The sequence below is a fragment of the Thunnus albacares genome, chromosome 22 (assembly GCF_914725855.1).
Source record: "Thunnus albacares chromosome 22, fThuAlb1.1, whole genome shotgun sequence".
Taxonomy (NCBI): Eukaryota; Metazoa; Chordata; class Actinopteri; order Scombriformes; family Scombridae; genus Thunnus; species Thunnus albacares.
The window spans coordinates 4,332,822-4,357,277 of NC_058127.1; the positions used below are offsets into that span (position 1 = coordinate 4,332,822).

Genomic DNA, 24,456 nt, shown 5'->3' on the forward strand with positions numbered 1-24,456 from the left:
TCCATATTTATTAGCAATTAGTTTGTGGTAACTTGATTAAGCACACATTTCTTTAGTAGAATTCAACATTTCAGCCCAAATTAGAGCGAAATAATAAAAGCTTTTCAATTTGATTTTAACTTGGGGTTCTTCTACAAGATGGAGTCTCAAGATCAGGTAACAATTCAGGTGTTGCCTTAAAGCCCCTATCATTTCAGTTTATAATGTCCTTTTGTGGTATATCCAGTTTAAAAAAATAAATAAAATCAACTAATTAAATTACCATGTGGTTAACCTGGAGCCTGTGGGGCCCCTGAGGTTCTGGGCCTCATGGTAATTAAAAAAGATCAATTGAAAAGGTCCAGGAGGAGCCGAGTGATTAAAAAAAAATGAGTGTATGAATTATAAATAGAAGTTTGGATACATGTGTAAAATAAATTTTATTGTATCTGTTTCAAAGCATCTGAAATGTTCAAATAGTGACACCTCCTGGCCAAACATCGGTATTGTTTTTGAATGGAAGCAGTTGAGTCAACCAAGCACTTTATTAGGGACACCTGTGCAATCTAATGCAATCCAATACAAGAACTCTGCCATAAATTCTCCTTTTGACCAGAATATTAGGAACACTTTACAATCTAATGCACTCCAGTACACCAACACCACCCACTACAACCTCAATGATAAACATAAAGTACAATTATCACCTTTCTGAAAATGTCAACAAAAACTGAAAGTGTATAAGTTTCATAAAAGTAGAATTTAATGCAGAGCTGTTGTATTGGATTGGATATGATTGCACAGGTGTTCCTAATAAAGTGAGTATAAGTGAAAACTGATGATATCATCCTGAAGACTTTGTTCAATAAAGGTTCTGATGCTGTTTGAGGAAAAATAAGAACTTATTAATCAAAAGAACAAAGTCAAAAACCAGAGAAGACATCAAGAAGAACAAAAATATTTCCATTCCAACTAAATGGCTTGAAATGCCTCTTTATAGAGTTTTTCCCCCTTAAGGGGAACATTTTGTCTGGTTGTGTCTGTATTGAAAATATTTTAGACTAAAATGCCCAATAGATGGCGCAAAGCAGTCATGTATGATGCTGTTGATCAGCTTTATTGAAATGTAGGTGTTGCACATCCTTAAGTGCTTCAGGAAGTAATAATTCATTGAAGTTTTTACACACACACACACACACACACATAAACACACACAAAAAAACATAATACACTCATTGCCTGAGAGACTGTCCCAAATGTTGGAGAGCTGAAACAGGAATCACGTATAAAGCTTTGTGTTTGTGCTTCAAGTCTAAGTCTGTTTACTGGCTAAAGGTCAACCCTCCCAGTAGATAAATGTAACAGGAAGCTGTGAGACTTCCAGGAGCACTGAGATAAATGGTCCTTATAGGGTGTTGACAACAGTAAATCGTGTGAATGAACATGTTGGCGGTGCAAATGTTGTGATTTATGATGATATTCTCTATACCAGACAATAACTGTTGGTTAACTCTGTATCCCAGTTAATTGACTTAAAACAAGTTAATTAAATCTAGTTTACAAACTGGTTTTCATGCACAAACTAGTCTGTTTTTACTGTATATGTGTTATTCATTTTATGACTACAATAATTGTGTTTTTAGGTTCTAGGAATGGCAGTGTTGGTCCACTACTGTGATCCAGGATAAAATAACTCAAAAACTAACTAATGGATGTGTCACCGTGATATTCTGGACAGACATTAGTGGCTCTTGATGATCCTCTGACTCTTTATCTTGCACCATTATGAGGTTCACATTTGTAGATTCAATGTCATAAGAACTATTGCATGAAATTGGCATAAAGTTTTCGACACAAATTAAGATGAATTGTAATAACTTTGTTGATTCCTTAACTTTTCATTGAATACTTGGGTTTAACTTAAAATGTATTCAGCTCAGCTGTGTTTAGCTAAATGTTAGCAGACTAACAGTGAACATGGTGAATATTATATCTGCTAGACAGCAGCATGTTAGCATTGTCATATGTGAGCATGTTAGCATGCTGATGCTGATGTATCAGATGTCAGAGTAAAGTCATAAACAGCTCCATTAATTAGTCCATACTGTGACATTTTGTCTACATGGCTGATGATGCCTCTGAAATCTATCTGTCAGCTCTAAAATGTCTTTTTTGTCAGTAAAAATGTATGATAGAGCTGCCTGCTGCTGCTTGAAAGAGAGCAGATAACAGTCCAGCTATGAGGTATGATGATGCCATATGCACATTACATTCTTTTAATTTGATTTATTTTAAGTAACATCTGATGTGTGTTTATTGTTGTTAGGCAGTGAAACTAACCTGTAAAACCACCAGCTGATGAAGGATAATGCTAACATTAGTTAGCTAACATTGTTAGCATCCTATTTTGTAAACACGGTTACCATCTGACGCAGCATGACGTTAGTTACTAACTTATCTAACGCAGGATCCTGGTGTCTAGTTACATAGCTTGGTGACTTCCTGTTTGCTCAACTAAAACATTTTTAATTGTTTATTCTCAGATGTTGTTACGTAGCTGTGATATACGGTTTTATTCTGAGGCGGTGTTATGTAGCTGTGATATTCGGTTTTCGGAGATGCTGCAGTAATGAGTAGAGGTGTCTCTGAGGTCCTCTCATATCTGACATTAGCTGCATTTGTTCTATATCAAACAGTTAATGATTGACTTTCACCATATTCTCCTGCATAATAGCATATGTATGACATTGCACTGTTATGTAAAATAAGAGTTACTCTCAAAAAGGACAGACGCATATTTGCAGTTTCAAGCTTTCTGTGTAACTTCGAAACCATATCAGGAGCAAGTAGAGATGTCAGGAAACAGCTAATAAATAGCAGGTGAGCCAGCTGATTGTTCAGCAGCATTGGATGATGTCTCAACATCATGTAAACACTTTCAGTTTCTTTGATATCCCGCATCTTCTTTAACTTGTGTTGAGTCCAGAATGAACAAACCATTCCTTTAATGCCTGGCATGTTGGTAAAAATTGTATCCTGATGTTTGTAGTTTAGTTTAAGTTGGCTGTTTTCTATATCTAATATTTCCTTTTCAAGATTTTGTTTCTGTTCTGAAACAGGTCCAGGGAGGCTTTGGATGCAGGCATGAAGGAGAGGGAGTGGAGGACCTGAAGCTGTGGAGGCAAGCCGTCATCAACCAGTTACCAATTTCATTCAATCATCATATAATATATTATTTGGGTCCGTGCATTGTAGGGTAAAGTCCCCCAATAACATATAAGAAGAGAGTCCCAAACTCCTCACTGACCAGACCATCTAAACAACCTCCTGCAAACAGACAGGATCCGATAAAGAACCCCCCATCTCCTGCATGGTCATCAAATCAGACCACTGACTCAAACCATCTTCGATCATTCAAGCTACAACAGCCAGCAAGATGCAAAGACCAATTCATACCCCAGTGTGAACTGATAGTACCATTCGGATAAAAGACCCCCAACATCGGTTATCATAACTCACCTCTGAGAGCCAGTCACACACAGAGACAAGCTGGCACCAACTTTAATCCCACTGTGGAATTTGATTTTCAGGACTTGAGTGACCAACCCAAGAATTTATCACTGGGCACCAGCATAAGGCAAGACATGCTGTACAATATGCCATGCCCCAGTGACATACAGACATTCACACACACACACACACACACACATTCATGTGATTCCTAATTTGAAAAATTAAGTTTTTAAGGTGCTCTTTTGGGCTTCTTTTTGCTGGTTGTTGTTGCTTTTGACTTTGTGTTTGACTCAGAATTTGGAGTCATGAGTTGAGGGTCAAGCCTAGGAGAGCATGAGAGCATAAACCAGGAGCTCTCTTCCAATGGGAACTTTTCAAGTCCGGACCGGCCGACTTACTCATCATTACCAGATCCAGACTCCTGCTCCTCACTCCAGCACATTGGACTCCATTCTCCACAAGAAACCACCCCAGGGAGCAAGCAAGTATGCGTACAAAACTTTCATCAACTTGCTTGAACCCTGGCACTTTCATGATTTGTAACTTCAATTGGTAATTCAGAACTAAGTTGTTGTACCGTTGATTTGACTCACTGCTTCTCAGGTAACAGTCATCTCATCCATTTGTCTGGTCTCTCATACCAACTGCACAATACATAACTCTGCATCATGCATTCAAATCATTTGCTAGCCATAGCCTTGTGTACCAGTTTCCCTTTCCCTCTTGTGTCTTGTTTGTAAAATGTTGTAGTGTTTAGTACTTGTAGCTGTAGTATTAGTAATAAATGTGTATGTAATTAAACTGGACTTGTTTGTGTTTTTTTGTGCTTGCATCTCAGTCACTTAACCTTAAAAGACCTGTACCCCTGCAAAATCATAATTAAGATTAATGACAATCATAATTCTAATTGACCTCTCTTGTGTGGCCAACAAGGACGACTATTCCCCTTTACCTACTTATACCTATTATACCTACTCTAATATGAGGTATGTCGCTGGACAAATAATTTCATGTTGGAGTTGTGCACAATAATAACTCATAATTCCCCATAAAATCATAAAGCTATTTGAGTACACACATTCCTACAGCATGTATTAAATATTATATCACTGAATGTGATCTAAATATTTTTATCTCCCTCAGCTTATGTATCAGCACTGATGAAGTCTCTGAGGGAGGGCTACTCCATGTCACCAATGACTCTAAGAGAGAGCAGCGCTGCGCTGCGCTGCGCTGCCCTCCACTGCACCGGGGTCCCTCGCCACATCCTGCCACCAGATCACCAAACAAGAGGCAGTCAGCCTGTAACCTGCACAGCCTTGATGGTTTAACACAGAACTTTAGTGTGAAACCCAGCATGGATGATGTGGATCTCAGTTTGCAGTTTGACATTACAAGTTACATTTTTAGTTTCAGACTGACTCATTTCCTTTGATGTTTATTCATTTTTATAATATGGTCTGGGTGAATCCTCAATTCTGATATTGGATTAATTCCTGATAATGGATACCTACTGAGAAATTCCAGTGAAACTGTCTGTTCACTGTTCTAAATTAATGCGCTGACTAAAGTTAGTAACCATAGCAACAGGGACGCAGTCAAAGCCTCTGTTTACAATTTATTGCAACACGTTAACAAGCTAATATCTAATTACAGCAATGAGTGACTTCAACATTTCTTTTAACCTATTTGGAGACTATGACAACTTTGGTGACTGGACTACAGCTGAAGAAAGAGAAATTGAAAAGAAAAGGGAGAAACAGCACAAGGAGTTAACACCGGGAGAATTAAATCAAATAGAAGATGAAAAAGGTGAGATCAACACAAAAAAAAACAATGAAATGGGCGGTTAATATTCTGAGACTTCCTTGCACAAAAACAAATGGACTGTAACTAAAAACTATACCGCCAATGCTCTGAATGAGACCCTGTGGGGGTTTTATGCCGCTGTCCAGTCCACCAAAGCAGAGGAGAGTACAGCGTTGCCAACCTAGAGTCTGAGGGCAGGTATTAACCGTCTTTTAACTGAATTCAATGTCATGACTGACACCAGATTCAAGACCAGTAATGCAGTGTTTAAAGCCATACTTAAACGTTATAGGAAAAGCGGTAAAGATACCAGCCTCGACCATCCCCGTATCTCTGAGTCAGACCTTGAACTCATTAGAAATTCCATTGCACTGTCTTCAAATACACCCCTCGGTCTGGTCAGAAAAGTCTGGTTTGACATCCAACTATGTTTGGCTCGGCATGGCAGGGAGGGCAACTGGGAGTTATCCAAGGCATCTTTCATACTTCAGAGAGACGAGGATGGAGTCGAACATGTCAGCCTGGTGCACAACCCACAAGCTAAGAGTCATAAAGACAAAGAGGTTTTATGTTTGCCAGGCCCAAGGATCCGCTGTATCCGGTCGCAAAATTCAAGTTAAATATTACCAAATGTCCGTCAGATGCCAAATCCCAAACCACATCAAGACCTCCAACATGTGGTACAGCAAGGAACCTCCACTGTCCACTACCTCAGGAACATGATGAAAAAGATCAGCGAAAAGGTGATCACGCTTAAAGTCTATTGGCTAATAAAGACATGACAGTCTGATAATTTTGTATGACACTAAATAATATTTTCTCCCTCCATCCCTAAAATATAATAAATATCCTTATTATTCTCCCTTTCAGGTGGGTCTTTCACAGGTCTACATAAACCACAGCCTCCGAAGCACTGCTATAGGCCAGCTCTCAGACGCTGGCCTGGAGAGCCACCAGATAATGTCTGTGACAGGCCATCGCTGTGAGGGCAGCCGGCAGGCTTACTGGGCTCTGTCACTGCAAGAGAGATGAGAATGGAGCCATGTCTTGTCTTCTTCCAATGCCCTGACAAGTAGTGCCTGTCATGGCCAGTCCTGAGCTGAAAAACACCCTCCTTCAAAGGCTGCTATGCTGGATTTGCCTATATCACTATCAAACTTTACAATAATTGGAAAAGTTGAATTTAATTTGAAATAAGACAGCTACTGTAGGTAGCACATAGTTGATAGCTGATGCAAATTGTTAATTCAGTCTGTTTTCTATTCATATGATTTCCATTGGCTACAATCTGTAGAGTGGAATTAATTGTTGACATGTGTTTTTGCAATAAAAACCTGAATAACTACCTGTGGTTTTTAATTATTTAAAACAAAATTGTTCGACAAGCCCATGACTACAACATGAAAAAGCACAATACATCCAGTCAGCCCACTGTATGAGCAATATAGGTTAGGCCTAAATTTCGCAAGTCTCATAAAAACGGTCCTGTTAATACAATATATCTAGTATTACTAGATACTAGTGTTACTATATTACTAGAAGCCTACAAACCTCTGCTGGCATTGGCCTCAGCTGGCTTTGGATACCTCGACTTTGGAATTAAATGAAATGAAAAAAATCTGAATATCTTATTTACAACACTGAGTGCAGTCCTTCAGTGCTTCATAGCTCATAGCTGAACCAAAGGCTGAGTGGACAAGAAAAATATCCTGTTGCCAAATCTTATCCAAGGTGCTTCCTGTTTACCAGAGTAATGAACTACATTTCCATTGCATGAGAACCTTATGAGATTAGTGTCACTGGCGTTACACGGGAAACAGAGTTATGTCTTGTGAAAAGATTTTGATTGCAAAATGCATGAAAACATAAATAGTGGTGTTAATTTATTTGTTCTCTGTTAAGTGACTATGGTATAAGCAGGATAATATCCATAATCAGGCATTAATGGACTTAAATTCCTGATATCAAAATTTTGTTGAGTGGACAACGTGAACAACACATGTAACAACCTTAGCAACAACCTTAGCATTCAAGGCTACAGAGCAGACACACTTTAATTGACATGTGTAATGAGCTGACATCAGCTTGTCAGCAGGGTAGAAAAGACTGCTGCAACACGAATTGTTCAGAGCAAGATGAAGTTTTGGACCTTTGAACACATTTAACATCCAACATCATAACAGGATATAAATGACAGACAATCACCCTGCTACATCATGAGAGAGGTGAACAATAGAAATAACATATTAAAGAAAACACTGATCTGCAACAAAATTCATACATTTTGCAAACTCTATAGAGCTCAGTGTTCAAAACCTTTAAGAAGTAATCAACTCAGGCTGTAAACAGATGTCAGCATTTTATTAAATATTAAATTATAAAAACATTCTTTAGAAAGTTATGATTTCATTCTGTGCTGTCAGTAAATGTCACCACAAATCTCAATAGGACAGTTTGCTGATGATCTTTTTGCTTCTCATCTGCACGAGACCTACATGACAGTCAACCTCGTCATAAAATAGACCACTTCCTTCACCAAAAACCACACAGTCAAACCTGTTGTCAGTCCCAAGACAATTAATTTGCACATCATATTTAAGTAAAACAGTATATGAAGAAGCCACATAAACAACTTCAACAAAGACTGCAATAAAAGACTTGAACAAACCAGACTGATCATTTTAGACTGATATAGGGATCCCAAACCATGATCTTTCTCTAAACCCAACCAGACCTTAACCAGTGTTGTTTTTTTGAAAGCACAGACAAATGATGTTCTATGCTGATTACTGCCAATAGGGGCACCAGATTAGAAAACTCTCCACAACAACACTAACAGACAATGATGTGAACCTGAAGCAGCAACAGGAACCACATCTTTTCACTTCTTGATTTCATTTCTGTCTGCAGAATCAAAGTCTGCATGGTGTCCACCCACCATCAGACTGCTTCTGTTTTAACACTGTGTATTATATGTCCATCTTAACTCAGTTACACCTCAATAATGTGATTAATTTAGTAAATGAATCAGTATTTTATTACAGCATTGCTTTAAGAGAAGCTAGATATAATCCAAGTGTTTTCTTGTCCTACCTGTCATTTTGAAAGGCAACAGTAGGCTGTCAGTGGCAGTCCTGGCTGTTTTGGTGCCCTATACTATAGGTGAACTTTCATCGCATCATTATTAGAGATATTTATCGTTTGAATCTTAGCTTACAGCGTACTACTACTCTTGTGAAAGCTCCTCATTGGTCTGGTACTTTATCAAAACTCTTATAAGTTCCGGACAAAATTATATGTTATTAATATTTATGCTGTCTCAGCCAGAAAGTCGAAAAGAATTTGATCTATTTTAAGATACATAGCTGATACATACATTAAGTATAAGAACATTTTGCAGGCTGGAAATGCCTCGATTGTTGATAACATGTACAAATGAAGTTTATACATTACTTAGGAGGCACCTGCTCACATGTACTGATTTTAGCAGTTAAGAAAAAGGCTCATGTGTATGGCCCACCAACCCCAGACTTCACCCCAGCAGAGGAGCTAGCCCTTGACCTGAACCAAGGGAGGCCTGTGATGGAAGGGATCCAGGGGTGGAACAGCCACTGACCCTGTCCCACCTACAGAAACTGCCCTCTTCATACAAGGTACATTATTCAAGCACTGCACATGGAGTCACAGTCCACCATTTATTTGGTGTTATGTGGACTGTCTGACTTTGGCTTGCCTTGCAGTGTCTGGCAACACACTCGCTCCTCTGGAGCCATGAGACAATAATCTGGTGAGTATTATTCATTAAAGGCATAGGCTTCACACATCCCGTCAACACTAGGTCAATACAAGTTCTATTGAATATGGCAGGGGGGAGGCACTTCTGCAGCAGATGAGGAGGAGACTGTGTCACTGTACAGCCTGATAGCAAACCTGGTAACATAGTGAGTATTGCCTAAGGGAAATCCACATTATGCACAATTCCTGCTGTGCTGATTGATAGGTGTTTTACAAAATTCACAAACTGTCAGACGTCTGCACAGCAAACACCTACGAAGACAAATGGAGCTGGCAGATGTGAAGATTGAAGACAAGAAAAAACTGCAGGATGCTGGAAATCCTGAAACTAGACAGAGAAGTAAGTGATTTCAATGCACACTGTGAGCATGACGGTAACACAATGTATTAATCATTGTTTTTCTCTCTCAAAAGCTCCAAGCTGACGAGTGCAAAATAAAAAGGTCAAAAACATTGTAGTGTCCTCTCCCTGTTTCATGAATGTACAGTACACTATATAGTTATTGGTCCAGTGAAGTGAGACTATAATTTGGGAAGATTATACAATTATGAAACCTCACAACCAGAAACCAATGCCAGATAAAATACACATACACATGAAACAGTGACTATCCTTTATAAGTAAAGGGTAGGCTACATCAAAGAGAAATCAATCAACTGAAATAATTAACAATGTATTGGTCTCTGACCAGTATGCCATTGACATTGTCTGGAAATATTGCAGCATTGTCTCAGTCAATCTCTAATGCCACTTTGTTGCCATTTCCTTCTGAGCCAGGCAATATTGTGTACAACAGTGCAGGCAACAGTGACGTCGCAGGCCGTCTGGGGTGACCCTCAGGTGGTGAGGACAGTGAAAACGTGACTTTAGTAGACCAAATGCCATCTTAATTCAGGCCCTTGTTCTTGCATGGGCAAGATTATATGCTTGCTGTGCTGCTGTTTGAGGGTCTGCAAGGGGAGTGAGCAGGAACGGCTGACAGGCAAAACCCTTGTCACCCAGCAACACGCCAGAGAAAATGTAATCTACATAAAAAGCAGAGTAAAACTTTTGACACACTCATGATGTTCAAGGTGCTTATCAATAAAATTTGTGTCGCTTACCTTGTGATTGTCGCTGGTAAATTGCACTGGCCCAAAAGACTCGTCATGGACTGAGCCAGCCACTTTGCCTCTAAATTACTAATTATGCAGTCAGCATCAAAGATCATCTGAAACAATAAGATGTTGCCTATTAAGGTCAATTAATGCACAGAATTAATTTATGTAGTTGACAGTAACCATAAGTTATTCTTACCTGAACAGTGATACTGTGGAAGGATTTCCAATGACATTAGGGAAGCTGTAACACAAAATAATGAGTATCCTACTGTGACTGTTCTAATGTAACACTGTTTTTGTAATCTGTAATTCATGTTACCGGCAATCTTATAGAATTCCTCTTTAATGTAGCAAATTCTTCTGTGGCCAGGGAAGGTGATGCAGATGTGTGCCAATGTTTTAATGCCAAATACACATTTCTGATGGAGCGGCAAATAATGCCTTTATTCAGATTTTCAGTATCTCCAAATGAATATAAGAACATGCCACCTGCAAAGAAACATAGTGCAACACAGATTATCTGTGAGATGTTGAGGGCGTGGCTCCGCGCTGTGCAGTGCTGAATTTAGGGACCCCGCAGTCTGCACAAGTAACAGATGCCATCACCGGAAAATCAAGACCTCTCATGCAAGTAGTTTTGGGAAATGCCAACGGGTCCGACCTGTCCCGAAACTCTCTCTCACGTTGGAAAACTCTTCTCAGTATTAATGCTTCTTCATCTAACATGTCGTCCAAAAAAGAGCACGCCATTGTGAAGGAAGAAACACACATGAATGGGACTTTATATATTGCCCTTGTGACTGACTTCATTGAAACCACCTTTGCAACTTCATTAACCATTTCTAATCATCTCAACAACTGCAATAATACACATATCCATCAAACAACAATAACAATAGGCCTAACAGTAATAATGACTCACATGAATGATTATAAAAAATGATAATGGTTACAATTAAAATAATAACAGTAGGCCTACTTAACTGAATGACAATGTATCTGTGGTATTTTAATGCAGGCTAATAAAAACGAGGAAAAATACATACAGAAGACCATGGAAAAACTGTAAAACACATTTATTTGCAATCAGAGTGACAGCTTACTACACTGATAAGGCACCAGGATCAAGCAAGCCTGGCTGTTAGCCTGGTCTGGAGCAGTTTTGTGCAGTAGCCCTCTGGTCAGCCAGGTGTTGTAAGGTTTCACTAACACAGGCCTACCACAGAAGTGGGATATAAACACCAACCAGAATAAAGGAGGATTATGTAAAATGTAAAAGACATAACATCACTGTTAAACTGCTAAAAAACTGTAATATTCAAAAGAAAAACATAATACATGTAGAAAGTTTTGTGTTTGCATAACTGCTTCAAGTCTTTAAGTGTTTACTGGCTCAAGGCTCCCAGTAGATAAGTGTAACTGGGAGCTGTGAGACCTAACAAGTCGATCACAGACAGATTGTGAAGGAGCGCTGAGATACATAGTCCTTATAGGGTGTTGACAACAGTAAATCAGGTGAATGAACATGTTGGTGGTGCAAATGTGATTTATAATGATATTCTCTATACCAGACAATAACTGTTGGTTAACTCTTGTATCTCAGTTGAGCCATTTATAACAAATTCATGAAATCTAATTTACAAACTGGTTTTGATGCACAAACCTGCATGTTTTCAGATTCTAGGCTCTAGGGATGGCAGTGTTGGTCCACTACTGTGATCCAGGATGAAATAACTCAAAAACTAACAGATGGATGTGTCACCGTGATATTCTGGACAGACATTTGTGGCTCTTGATGATCCTCTGACTCTTTATCTTGCACCATCATGAGGTTCACATTTATAGATTCAATTGAAATGTCACAAGAACTATTGCAAGAATTGGCACAAAGATGGTACACAAATTAAGATGAATTGTAATAACTTTGTTGAGCCCTTAACTTTTCATTGAATACTTTGGTTTTTGAACCATATTCCCTTTAGCTCAGCTGTGTTTAGCTAAATGTTAGCACACTAACAGGCTAAACTAAGACAGTAAACATAGTAAATATTATATCTGCTGGACAACAGCATGTTAGCATTGTCATATGTGAGCATGTTAGCGCTGATGTACCAGATGACAGAGGAAAGTCATAAACAGCTCGATTAGTCCATACTGTGACATTTTGTCTACACGGCTGATGATGCCTCTGAAATCTATCTGTCAGTTCTAAAATGTCTTTCTTGTCAGTAAAAAGTATGATAGAGATTATCCCTGTACAACAAACAATCCCAAAACAAATACCTATAAAACAGAAGTCAGTTTATTTATTTTGTCTTTGGTAATTTTACAGGGACATTACACATAAGAAATGTTACATATGATATATTTTGGAAAAAAAATCTCTGTACATCTGAATATGTGACAGATGCATCAGAGGAAGGTGCAACTAATACAATGAGAAGAACTCCAGCACACTGTCTCGCTTACTGCTGGAATATTTATTAAATCACTATGTTTTGGTTGTCTGACCTTAACTTTTCATTAACATAACACTTCTATACATACACTGTATGTATAGAAGTGTTATGATATTGCCCATAAACCTCACACACATCATAGTTGCCTCAATTGTCCAATCAGAGGACCACAGATTAATTTAGTTTTACTGATGAGCACCTTAAACAACCCCCAGCATACGTGTCACCATCCAGGTTAGTCAGAAAAAAGCATTGGAAAGACTAGAAAAATACAAAATGACACAAGGGTAACAGTATATCCATATAAACCCCAAAAACTCAAGAATAAAAAATAACAAGTTCATCAAAAGCAAAAGAATTGATATATCATAAATCATATAATGCTTTCAAACATATTGGAGCGGAAATCCATTCTATCAAAAAGTCAAAAAGGAAAGGTAAAATTAAGGACAAAAGTGGCAATTAGTCAAAAAACTTGCATTATCATCATAAAATAAACATTATATCTACCTCCAAATGGCACCAGATTGTTACAAGTCAAGGATGTAAGGTATTATTTTTGCAAAGCCGAATGCCAATTTATCATCTGATCTATACAGTCACATTCACATGTGCATGCAGGCTGTTAATTAAATGATCCATGTAAATATCACAATAATACTTGATAGTAGCTAAGAGAGAATACATTCTAAAACAAAGATAATTCCACTACTACTACAGCTACTGCATCTGCTACTAGCACTACTAATACTACTGCTGCTTCCACTAATACTATTACAAAATGAAGATACTCCCTTATATAATTGGTCCTCTTGGAAATAGGACTCATCACTCCAGAGTGAGATGATGAGAGGCTCTCCTCTTTGCTTCAGCTCGAGCTGTAAAAAGAGCAGAGAGAAGAGAGTCTATTTAATTTCATTTTTTATACGTTTTATTTGGATTTAATTCCACATAAGTGGCATTAGACAGTAATTGCTTTTACTTGAGTTATTTCCATTTGATGTTACTTTATCCTTCCACTCCACTACATTTCAGAGGGAAATATTGTACTTTCTACTCCACTACATTTATTTGACAGCTTTAGTTACTTTTCAGATGAAGATTTGACACAATGGATAATATAACAAGCTTTTAAAATACAACACATTGTTAAAAATGAAACCAGTGGTTTCCAACTTTTTTGGCTTTTGACATCTTACAAAAAGCAGTGTGTAGTCGGGGTCACATTTCACATGTCTATGAGTTGTTAACAGCTCCACCAAATAGTGATTTTTCCCTCTAAACTTCTCACATGCTTTCATTTCAATAAATGTTCAAATGATCCAATATTTCAGCAAAAATCAAAGATTAGAGAAAAAGTCCAAAAACTGAAAACAGATTTGTGTATCAGAACTTTGTTTTTTCTTCTTTCCTCTCCCATTAATCATCTCACGACCCCTCAGATTTATCTGCTGACCCTTTGGAGGGGCCCGACCCCTAGGTTGGGAACCACTGGACTAAACTAGCTAACTGTATATAAAGTAGTTGAAACTAGCTCCACCTCCAGCAGCTACAACAGTAACATGCTGCTCTAACACTGATGCTTCACTATTAATAATCTAATGATGTCATATATAATAATATATCAGTCAGAGGGACCAAACCACTACTTTTACTGCAATACTTTAACTACATCAAGCTCATAGTACTTATGTACTTTTACTTAAGTAGGATTTTTCATGCAGGATTTTTACTTGTAATAGAGAATTTTTACTTTGGTACTTTTACTTAAAGGACCATTGTGTAAGATTTAGAAGGCTCCCTTGGCAGACATTTAATATAATATTCATAAATATGTTTTGATTAGTGTATAATCACCTGAAAATAAGAATAGTTGTGTTTTCGTTACCTTATAATGAGGCCTTCATATCTACATAGGGAGCAGGTCCTCTTCCACAGAGCCCCCCATGTTCCTACAGTAGCCCAGAACTGACAAACCAAACACTGGCTCTAGAAAGGGCCTTTCGTATTTTTTGTGAATTTTGTGGCCACCATAGATTCTCCTACACATTCGGAAGGGGAGGGTAATGGATATTCATTAAGTCTGCTACCTCACTGCTAGATAACACTAAATCCTACACACTGATCCTTTAAGTAAAGGATCTGAGTACTTCTTTCACCACTGTCCAGAGGAGAGCAGGGAAAAAAGGTGGTGGTGTTATTCGATGGGAAACTCTTGATATTAGGTCCTAAGACTTGAATTCATGATTATAAGCTCTGAAATGGGTTTTGATTTTAAGTTAATGTCAGCTTGACATGACATAAAACTGACAAACCAATCTAATTATTATATTTAAGTTAATGACAACAGATAAGTTGACTTAACTAAACTGATAATAGGAGTTTACAGAGTGCTGAGCTTTAGCACCAGTGTCTTGACATTCAGTCTTTGCAGCGTCTGACCTCTGACCCCCTGAGACAGGCCGACAGAAAACATCATCAATAAAGGGATCAATATATTCTGTTATTTTAAGGGTTTTCTGAGGTGTTCTTACCTTGAGCCCACCTTCGGTAAATGAGTACACACACAATGAGGATGACATTGTAGAAGATGAACAGCAGGATGGTGCACAACAGGTACAGACAAATAAGAGGAGGAGGAGTGGCTCTAGCTGTGAGGAAGAAAAGTGTATGATCAAAAGTTCAGCTCAGTTTAAGGAAATCTCCAAAAATGTCACCAAAAGAAAAAATGTTCCCTCTATTAATTAATTCCACAAATGCCATGGCAATGCCAGAATAGACAGGGCAAGGGACAATCCAGCAGGTGGTGGTATTGCAACAATTATGGATACCAATTGCTGTAAAACTCAACAGGATAAGCAGAGGCAAGGCCGAATGTACGTGTGTGTGGTGGAAAACGTCTCCAGACGCGTCCAGGTCCCAGCCATTCATGAAAAAAGAATCTTATTTGCAGAGAAAGAACTTGTATTGCTTGTTAGTTATCAAATCACCCGCGAAAGCATTGGCAAGGCAACCCTAAACAAGTTGCAGACTCAAATATGTCATCAGTGGAGTTTTGTGATTGGTTCGCTCACTCCACATGAAAGCGTCTTTCATCAGACAGACGTAAACCTTTATGTGTGTGTCCCTGCAATGTTACTGCTTTGGAGCCATTTCTAAATAAACTAACATGTCCAAACACTTCATCATGAAGGAACATGACAAGTCTACAGCACAGAGGAGCACGATATATCAGGCTTTGGATACATACACAATACTTGTGTTAGCCTAAATTTGCCCTGAATTAAGTCTAATTTACTGAGGCAAAAACAGTGGGAGCAGACTAAAAAATAACAAATGTGTTCAGTTTTTAAATATATTATAATATTTAGAATTTAAAGACCCCAAACTTCTAGAAAAAATACAGAGGACATAATGTCATTGTCCTCAGCAGTAGCTACTAATTATAGTCTAATTAGCTTGAAGTACTATAGTGTTTTAGCTCCACACAGTGGGTTTAAACTCATCCAATGACATTATTTCAGCTTCTAAAGCAGCTAAATGCTGCCACTACAGCTGACCTCCTCCTATCACACACTCTAGGGTCTACAGGAAGCAGAAGATCATTGTCACCTCTCACTGCCAGCCAGCTCTGTGGTGACTCTCCTTTTGTGGGGTAATTACACTTGTAAAGGCCTTCATCAGACTTGGAAACGGCTCGGAGGGTCATCTTTCCTGCAGGCTGAGTCTTGATTTCAACACCATTTTTGTAGAATGAGAAATTTGATGTAGATTTAGTTTCATCTTCTTCCTTGTAGGAACACAGAAGTGTCACATCATCTCCTTCTGTCACAGGAAGTCCAGGGCTCTCCAGGATCACAACACCATCTGAAATATAGAAGAATAAACACCAGTATAAATTTACATAATTGGTGTATTTGATTCATGACTAATAGAGTTTACATTTAGTATTACCAGTAACAGTGATGTTGACGGTGTTGCTGCACTCCCCCCGCTGGGACTCACACCAGTACAATCCAGTGTCTGACGGGTAGGCATGCTTAATGATGCAGGAGGATTCACTTGGGATTCCCCAGCCAGGCATGCATTGCTGAGATGTCCTTTTCGAGGTGTTTCTCCTCACTATCCAGCCGCTGGAGTTTGCTGGTGCCTCACAGCTCAGAGAGATTCGGTCATACTGAAAAAACTGAGATCTGTTGGGACTGATGCTCAGTGTGGCTGCTGGGGTTCAAAAGGGAAATAATTATGAATGTATTTAAATTTTCTTCTGTATACATAATTGATGATATGTGTTAAATACAGTCTGCTTGCTGCAGTTATATTGTTGTTGAGTGGTAACATTTAAAGCTACATGAATCAACTTATTTTAATAAACTGAAATCACATTTGATTTTCCCTTTTGGCTGTCAAAAATGTCAGTGTTGTCTTTTTTATTTCCAATAGTTTGTTATTATTAAAAGAAGGAGGGCTAGAGGGACATGTGTGTTTGATTGACAGCAGCTGGCAGACTGAGCTCCAGTAGAGGATCAGAGACAAAGTAAACAAACTGCTGCATACAAGTCATGGACAGACAGTGTTCTGTTAACAGTGGTATTGAAGAGTAAGAACCAAACCAGTGTCTAAAAGATCTGAAGTGACATTTTCAGGTATGTTTACATGCTATTTAAAGTGCTGCAGCTGAGTAGCTAATTTACTATCTAGCTGCTAACTGACGTTAGAGGTGCACTTTTCCACGGCGAATGTTTGTTTGGAGACTCGTTAAACAAGCTAAGGTGCAGGACAAGATGTGTGTTTGTGTTGGTAAGTTAGATAAGAGGACACTTCAGCAGGAAGGGCTCTTATGTTATGTAACAGGAAGCTATCAGGCTCAGTGTGACCGACTGCCTATTATATAACACGTTATCGATTTTAAGCAAATATGGTCGAAAATTAAGTGATTTGATTTTCTCGGTCTTTACTCGAAATGTCAACTTTTCAAATACATCTGTACATGTTTGAGCTGAAATCCAATCCAAAATATGAGAGTGGATAACACAAACAACACATGAAAAAACCTGGGCAACAACCTTATTGACCAAGGCTACCGAATGTAAGGCCGTTTATGTGCATGCACAACAAGACATCACCAGCTCATTGGTAAGATAGAAAAAACATTGCAAACCAAGTATTCAGACCCAATTGAAGCCGTGGCTTTTGACTTGCAGAGAGCATTTCTACATATGTTCACCTCAAGTTTTGGAACTTTGACTGTGTTTAGCATCCAACATCATAAATGACAGAAAATCACAAAAAGCAGAGTATGTCCCCTTTAAGATTCAATCTTATTAATTACGTCATCGTTTTGGTTTTACAGCGCATTAATAATGTCAAAACACTGCTCAGTCTCAGAGCTGTCAACAACCTTGTTTCCAGCAAGTTAAATTTAGTTGCAACTGCTAAGATTTTCTCAATCAGATACCTATGTGATCAGTACACATTCCTCTTGTTTATTTCATCAATTATGTTACAACGACACATAAATGGAGAAAATCATCAAGGACTTCAGACCGAAGGTTAGGCAGAACCTGGTTGAGTTATGATATTCAGAAAAGGAGAAGTCAGTGAAAAAGATACAGAAAGTAATCTGCTCAAGTGGCTGGTAGATGAGTGGAGAAAAAGAAAGAACATATTATATTGTATACAATATTTTTAAAAAGTAAAATTTCTTACAGAGCATCAGGCAGAATGATGTGATCTCCATGTTGTATTAATGCGGTCTGTCTTCCTCCGAATGTTTCTTTCACCCTGCCACATTCTGACCACATCCTGACCTGACAGGAAAGGCCAAAGGTGAAAGAGAAACCAAATATTAAAGAAAATGCTGATGATCTGCAACAAAAATCATACATTTTGCAAACTCTCAGCAGCTTTCAAAAGTATTCAACCCAGGCTTTAGACAGATGTCAGCATTTTTATTAATATTAACTTATAAAAATATTTTTGGGAACTTATGACTTCATTCTACGATGTAATTTTGCTGATGATCTTTTACAGAGTTTAACCAAATCGATTTCACTTCCTGCTCATCTGCATGTGAACGACAGTCGACCTCATCATAACATAGGCCACTCTCTTCACAAAAAACCACAGTCAAACCTGTTGTCAGCCACAAGACATGCAATCTATGTCATATTTAAGTAAACAGAATATCACTTTGTAAATCATAACACAGTTTGCATACATCAATGCGGGCTCACTATTTGGCAAGATCCACTACCATTTATAACTGGCAAAAGAGAGCCTTATTGTACAGTGTAGAACACATCATCATTTGATATGCCAAATGAAACTTTTTGACTATTAAGATATGCGGACAGTGGTTAAATACTAGTAACTTATGATCAAATATCTGTTGAAGCTGACAGGTATAAATGCTGGCTGATGAGAAGACAAAGTAAACTAAGTAACCAATGAGACCTGAGACTTGATCTGCTCTGTGAAAAGTACTGTGTGAATATAACTTTTGTTATGATTTGGCGCTATATAAATAAAACTGAATTTAATTGAATTCAGTGAAAGTCAAACACAGAAACCGGTAGGGCTAGAGACATTGACCTGAAATCTGTAGCAAGATACCGTGCATCAGAAAGTATTCAGGCCCCTTCACTTTTTTCACATTTTGTTATGTTGCAACCTTGTGCTAAAATTGTTAAATTCACATTTTCCCTCATCAATCTACACAGTACCCCAAAATGACAAAGTGAAGACAGAATTTTAGAATTTTTTGCAAACGTATTAAAAAGGAAAATCTGAAATATCACATTGACATAAGTATTCCGATCATTTACTCAGTACTTAGTTGAAGCACCTTTGGCAGCCTCAAGTCTTCTTGGGTATGACGCAACAAGCTTTGTACACCTGGATTTGGGGATTTTCTGCCATTCTTCTCCGCAGATCCTCTCAGGCTCTGTCAGGTTGGGTTGGGACCGTCGGTGGACAGCCATTTTCAGGTCTCTCCAGAGATGTTCAATTGGGTTCAGGTCAGGGCTCTAGCTGGGCCGCTCAAGGACATTCACAGAGTTGTCCCTAAGCTACTCCTGTGTTGTCTTGGCTGTGTGCTTAGGGTCATTGTCCTGTTGGAAGGTGAACCTTCGGCCCACTCTGAGGTCATGAGCACTCTGGACCAGGTTTTCATTAAGGATATCTATGTACTTTGCTCTGTTCAGCTTTCCCTCAACCCTAACTAGTCCCCCAGCCCCTGTCACTGAAAAACACCCCACAGCATGATGCTGTCACCACCATGCGTCACTGTTAGGATGGTATTGGGCAGGTGATGAGTGCTGCCTGATTTCCTCCAGACATGACGCTAAGAACTGAGGCCAAACAGTTCAATCCTGGTTTCATCAGTGATATAATCGTGTTTCTCACAGTCTGAGAGTCCTTTAGGAACGTTTTTGCAAACTCTAAGCGGGGTTTCCTGTGTCTTTCACTGAGGAGAGGCTTCTGTCGGGCCACTCTGCCATAAAGCCCAGATTGCTGGAGTGTTACAGTGATGGTTGTTCCTCTGGAAGTTTATCCAACCTCCACACAGGATCTCTGGAGCTCAGCCAGAGTGACCATCGGGTTCTTGGTCACCACTCTCACCAAGGCCCGTCTCCCCCATTGCTCAGTTTGACTGGGCAGCCAGCTCTAGGAAGAGTCCTGGTTGTTCCAAACTTCCTCCATTTGAGAATTATGGAGGCCGCTGTGCTGTTGGGAAGCTTCAATGCAGCAGAATTTTTTGTAGCCTTCTCCATATCTGTACCTCGACACAATCCTGTCTCTGAACTCTGCAGGCAGTTCGTTCAACCACATGGTTTGGTTTTTGCTCTGATATGCTTTGTGAGACCTTATATAGACAAGTGTGTTCCTTCCCAAATCATGTCCAATCAATTGAATTTACCACAGATCCACTCCAATTAAGGTGTAGAAACATCTCAAAAATGATCAAGAGAAATGGAAGGCACCTGAGCTAAATTTTTCAAGTGTCATAGAAAAAGGTCTGAGTACTCATTTCAATGTGATATTTCAGTTTTTCCTTTTTAAATTAATTTTCAAAACCTTCTCAAATTTTGTTTTCCCTTTGTCATTATGTGGTATTGAGTGTAGATTGATGAGGGAAAAAATTAATTGAAACAATTTTAGCATAATTCTGCAACATAACAAAATGTGAAAAAAGTGAGGGGGTTTATTATCACAATACACCTTGCCCTGCACAACCATCCACTTTAGTGCATTTTTTTTGTTTTTGCTTTTGTTTTTTAATATGCTGGCCAGTTGGATACCAGCAGAAATCGAGTAGTACTCGATTAGTAGTAGAGTAGTAGAGTCGAGTAGTACTATTTTCTTATTCTAGTAGTAGAGTAACTATTTTAAATATAAATAGTAAAATAGTAGTAGATAACTATTTTCTTATATCTAGTAGTAGAGTCGAGTAGTACTATTTTCTTATTCTCTAATGTTAGTGCAAATACAGGCCAGATTCTTGCTAAAATTGATAGCGTTGCTAAGGAATACATCATTCAACTACACACCACACAGCTGAAACTTACAAAGACTTCTGCTCCTGGCACACTTTTTTGTCCACTGAGAGGAACCCATGCCTCAGAATCGTCATCAGGTAGCTAAAAAATGTATTACAAAATAAAGAAGTATACATAGTCTACAAACCAACCTGCATGTGACCACAGTTACCAAGATGCAACATGGTTAGTTCTTCAGATATTTTAAGACAAAACCTAATTAAAAATAGTACACTTTACTTAGGGCAACATGGGTGATATCATTTGTATCTTCAGAGCCATTGTCAGAGTCGTGCTCAGAAAAATTGTGATTCAGGTTCTGTTATATGAGAATAATACCAACATCCTGACTAACTTAACATATTTAAGTGCACTCAGTGAAATATTAATAAAACACAGAAACATATAGGGAAGACACTATTGAGCTATTATTGGTCACCATGTATCATGACTATCTTTGTAACAAGAAATCGAGCAGCTGAGACTGACATCAACTTCTTCTGTAGTTCCTGATAGACTTTGTGAAGATAGTCCACTTAAGGGGCTCAAGACCCAGAACTGTCATGGGTTCTTGGCTAAAAATTTAGAAAAAAGGACAAAGCTCTCACATATGTCCAAAACACTTTCTATGCAATGAGTGCACCACATTTTGCAAAAAACAGTATCTCCAATACTGTCTCCAGACTAAAAATAAATATCACAGGATCACACACAATCCAATAGCTTGGCATTGTCAAAATGTCAGTATGCTACAAGATATTGCTGAAGACCTCTGCTGTAGGAGAGTAATCTGGCAATACAAGACTGAGTATTGAAAGTTGTTTTTTCTATTTTGTGCATAGTAGTATGTGCTAGCTACAGACAAAATAGACACACGGCACAAGTAACTTCCAAAAGGTCTACAAAAAGGTGTAACTTTATATGTACATATTTAAAGTTCATGACTTACCAGATCCCTGATTGACTGATGAATCTCAATGTTGTTGGCCTCTGTCAGTGCTTTGCTGTGATTAAGGATGCAAATGATCAGAAAAATTGCTTTATTTTAATAAATGTGTATCTTTAAAACCCCAAAGGATTTTAATGTTTCCCTCTAAAAGCTTGAATATCAATTCTTTGTGGTGGCTCCTCTCTGAGTTCATGGAAGTGAGAAGTTTAAAAAGTCACAGTATCCAGCTCACTGACTAAACCTCACTAAATTTGCAAGGCTGGTTTTAAGGAGCTGTTGCTATGGTTAACGGTTCATTTTAAAAATGATTTGAGGAACTGGAAAACCCGGGATTATAACTGACAAGAAACTAATCCAGCTAAATCAGTTATAATGTTATATCAACTCAGATTTTCCATTTGAGCTATGTGACTGTTCGAGTAAAATGAACGGTATATAGCAATCGCCCTAAAGGACAAGTGTTGGTAAAGCTTCATATTTTTGTAATAAAGGCAAACCAAGTTTGAATAAATAATGTTACAGCTAGGAGCCTCTGGTATGCATAAATTGTCTATTCAGATTCAAGCAGTCATGCTGTGACTAAAGTTTATAAGCACAATTCAAGGACCAGATACTAATGTACAGCAACTTATTGCTGCCATGCCAGAAAAAAACGCATCCATATCACGTTATAACGTGAAAATATTACCATTACAACAAGATGTTTTTCGCGTTATAAGATATTTTCATGTTATTACAACATACAAACATCACATTATAACAAGAAACTTTTCAAACGCACAGAATAGTCCGCTTTTCAGTGCTGGTGTGTAAAGAGGGGTTAGTATTAGTAGATAGAAGTGTGGCTCTATCTACGGTTAAAACATACCTGTATGTTGCGGCCATTTCATCCTGCCTTGAAGGCTATGAAGAGAGACCTGTGCTGGTGCTTGTGGACTCTAGTAGCTCCTCCAATATCAGATGAACAATTCTGCCTCTCCAGCTGATCAATGAGAAATGACGCTACCTCCAGAGGGTCAAACTCAGTATTTCTGTGCAGCCCCATGCATTTTAAAATCCTCCTTAGTGCGCGCATTCTTGTCACAATATCATCTATTGTGCTCAATGACAGCAGATTTAAATGAGCAATATTCCTCAATTTATCAGTTCTCTGCATACCGTTTCTTCATTCAAACATGAGTTTCACGTTGTAACAAAACAAGTAATCACATCACACATAACACGACACATTTCACATTATAACAAGATAAACAGTATATTGTTATAACAAGGAACGTTTCTTGTTATAACGTGATAAGTTTGTATGCTGTTATAACGTGAAAATATGTTGTAATAATATGAAAAACATCTTTTCAGCTTATAACATGATACTGATCCGTTTTTCTTTTTCTGGCGTGGCAGCAATACGCTGCTGTACTAATGACATTGAGAAAACGTTTTTACTGCCTTGGAGATTTTTATAGCCAGTCAGCTGGTTTTAAATCAGGGGTAGTTTGGATTTTTTAAGTGATGTTGTTAGGGGCAGCACCACGCACTTTAGCCACCTAAAAAAATCAATATCCGTTTAAGTATATGATAGACGTAGAATATTTTCACCGCTTTACCTTTTGGTCAGACAGCCCTATCGGGCGCGGGGAACTGAAGCTGTTGCATGCAGACTCCATTGACAAAAACAGTCATTTTACCTTGCAGAACACGGGGGTTACTAGTGTAAGTACCCCATACAACCCCACTTCAAAAAATACCAAACTATCCCTTCACCTTTATCATCCCTGGTGCGTAATCAGTTAACTGAGGCAGGCATCAGATAGTTAACGTTAGCATGAACTTCTAAAACAGAGCCAAAGTTACCGGTGACGCTAGCACAGAATCACAACTGCGCTGTTTACTAGTCGGCTAGGATGAAGCAAAACACTAACCTTTTTTTCCACCGTTTTGTTCCTGCTGAAATCTCCATTTTATTTGAACCAGGGAGAATATATTTCCTTTGCGGTCGACCCATTTTCTCTCTTTGGACACACGCTCCTGGTTGTGAGCGCGACAGTGGTGCGTGCAGAGTTGACTCATGGTGAAGCTGGCCATGATTGGACCGCAAAATCGGAAGGTTTGTACAAACGAGTACTAGCCAATCACAGCACAGTAGTACTAGCCAATCACAGCACAGTAGGGCGGGACTACTCTTGCAAAAAGGACAACCGTTAAGAATGCTAAGACCACGAGCGCTACAAAGGACGTACAGCGAAAGGTTTTTAGGCAACAGCTAACTTTCAAGGTCAAAGTCAAGTTTGAAATGTCTAAATATAGGTATGCC

The 24,456-nt window shown here is 38.5% G+C and overlaps 1 protein-coding gene and 1 long non-coding RNA gene across 4 annotated transcripts; both read right to left on the reverse strand.

Annotated features, from left to right (window-relative positions):
• Window positions 1–7,643: 7,643 nt before the first annotated feature.
• LOC122974325 lies at window positions 7,644–24,146 on the reverse strand. Of its 3 annotated transcripts, XR_006400330.1 has the most exons (4): window positions 24,065–24,146; window positions 10,394–10,438; window positions 10,201–10,307; window positions 7,644–10,122 (listed from the first exon to the last, which is right to left on the reverse strand). It is a non-coding gene; the product is annotated as an uncharacterized LOC122974325 (long non-coding RNA). The 3 variants fall into 3 exon arrangements; XR_006400331.1 differs by having other exon boundaries at window positions 7,644–10,307; XR_006400332.1 differs by lacking the exon at window positions 24,065–24,146 and adding an exon at window positions 10,517–11,313 and having other exon boundaries at window positions 7,644–10,307.
• Window positions 11,783–23,795, reverse strand: LOC122974231 (low affinity immunoglobulin gamma Fc region receptor II-like). The gene is made up of 7 exons (XM_044342218.1): window positions 22,146–23,795; window positions 21,227–21,298; window positions 18,366–18,466; window positions 16,611–16,877; window positions 16,269–16,523; window positions 15,191–15,307; window positions 11,783–13,534 (listed from the first exon to the last, which is right to left on the reverse strand). The coding sequence occupies exons 3-7, from the start codon at window positions 18,394–18,396 to the stop codon at window positions 13,485–13,487; spliced, it is 720 nt and encodes a 239-aa protein (XP_044198153.1). The 5' UTR covers window positions 18,397–18,466; window positions 21,227–21,298; window positions 22,146–23,795; the 3' UTR covers window positions 11,783–13,484.
• Window positions 24,147–24,456: the final 310 nt, after the last annotated feature.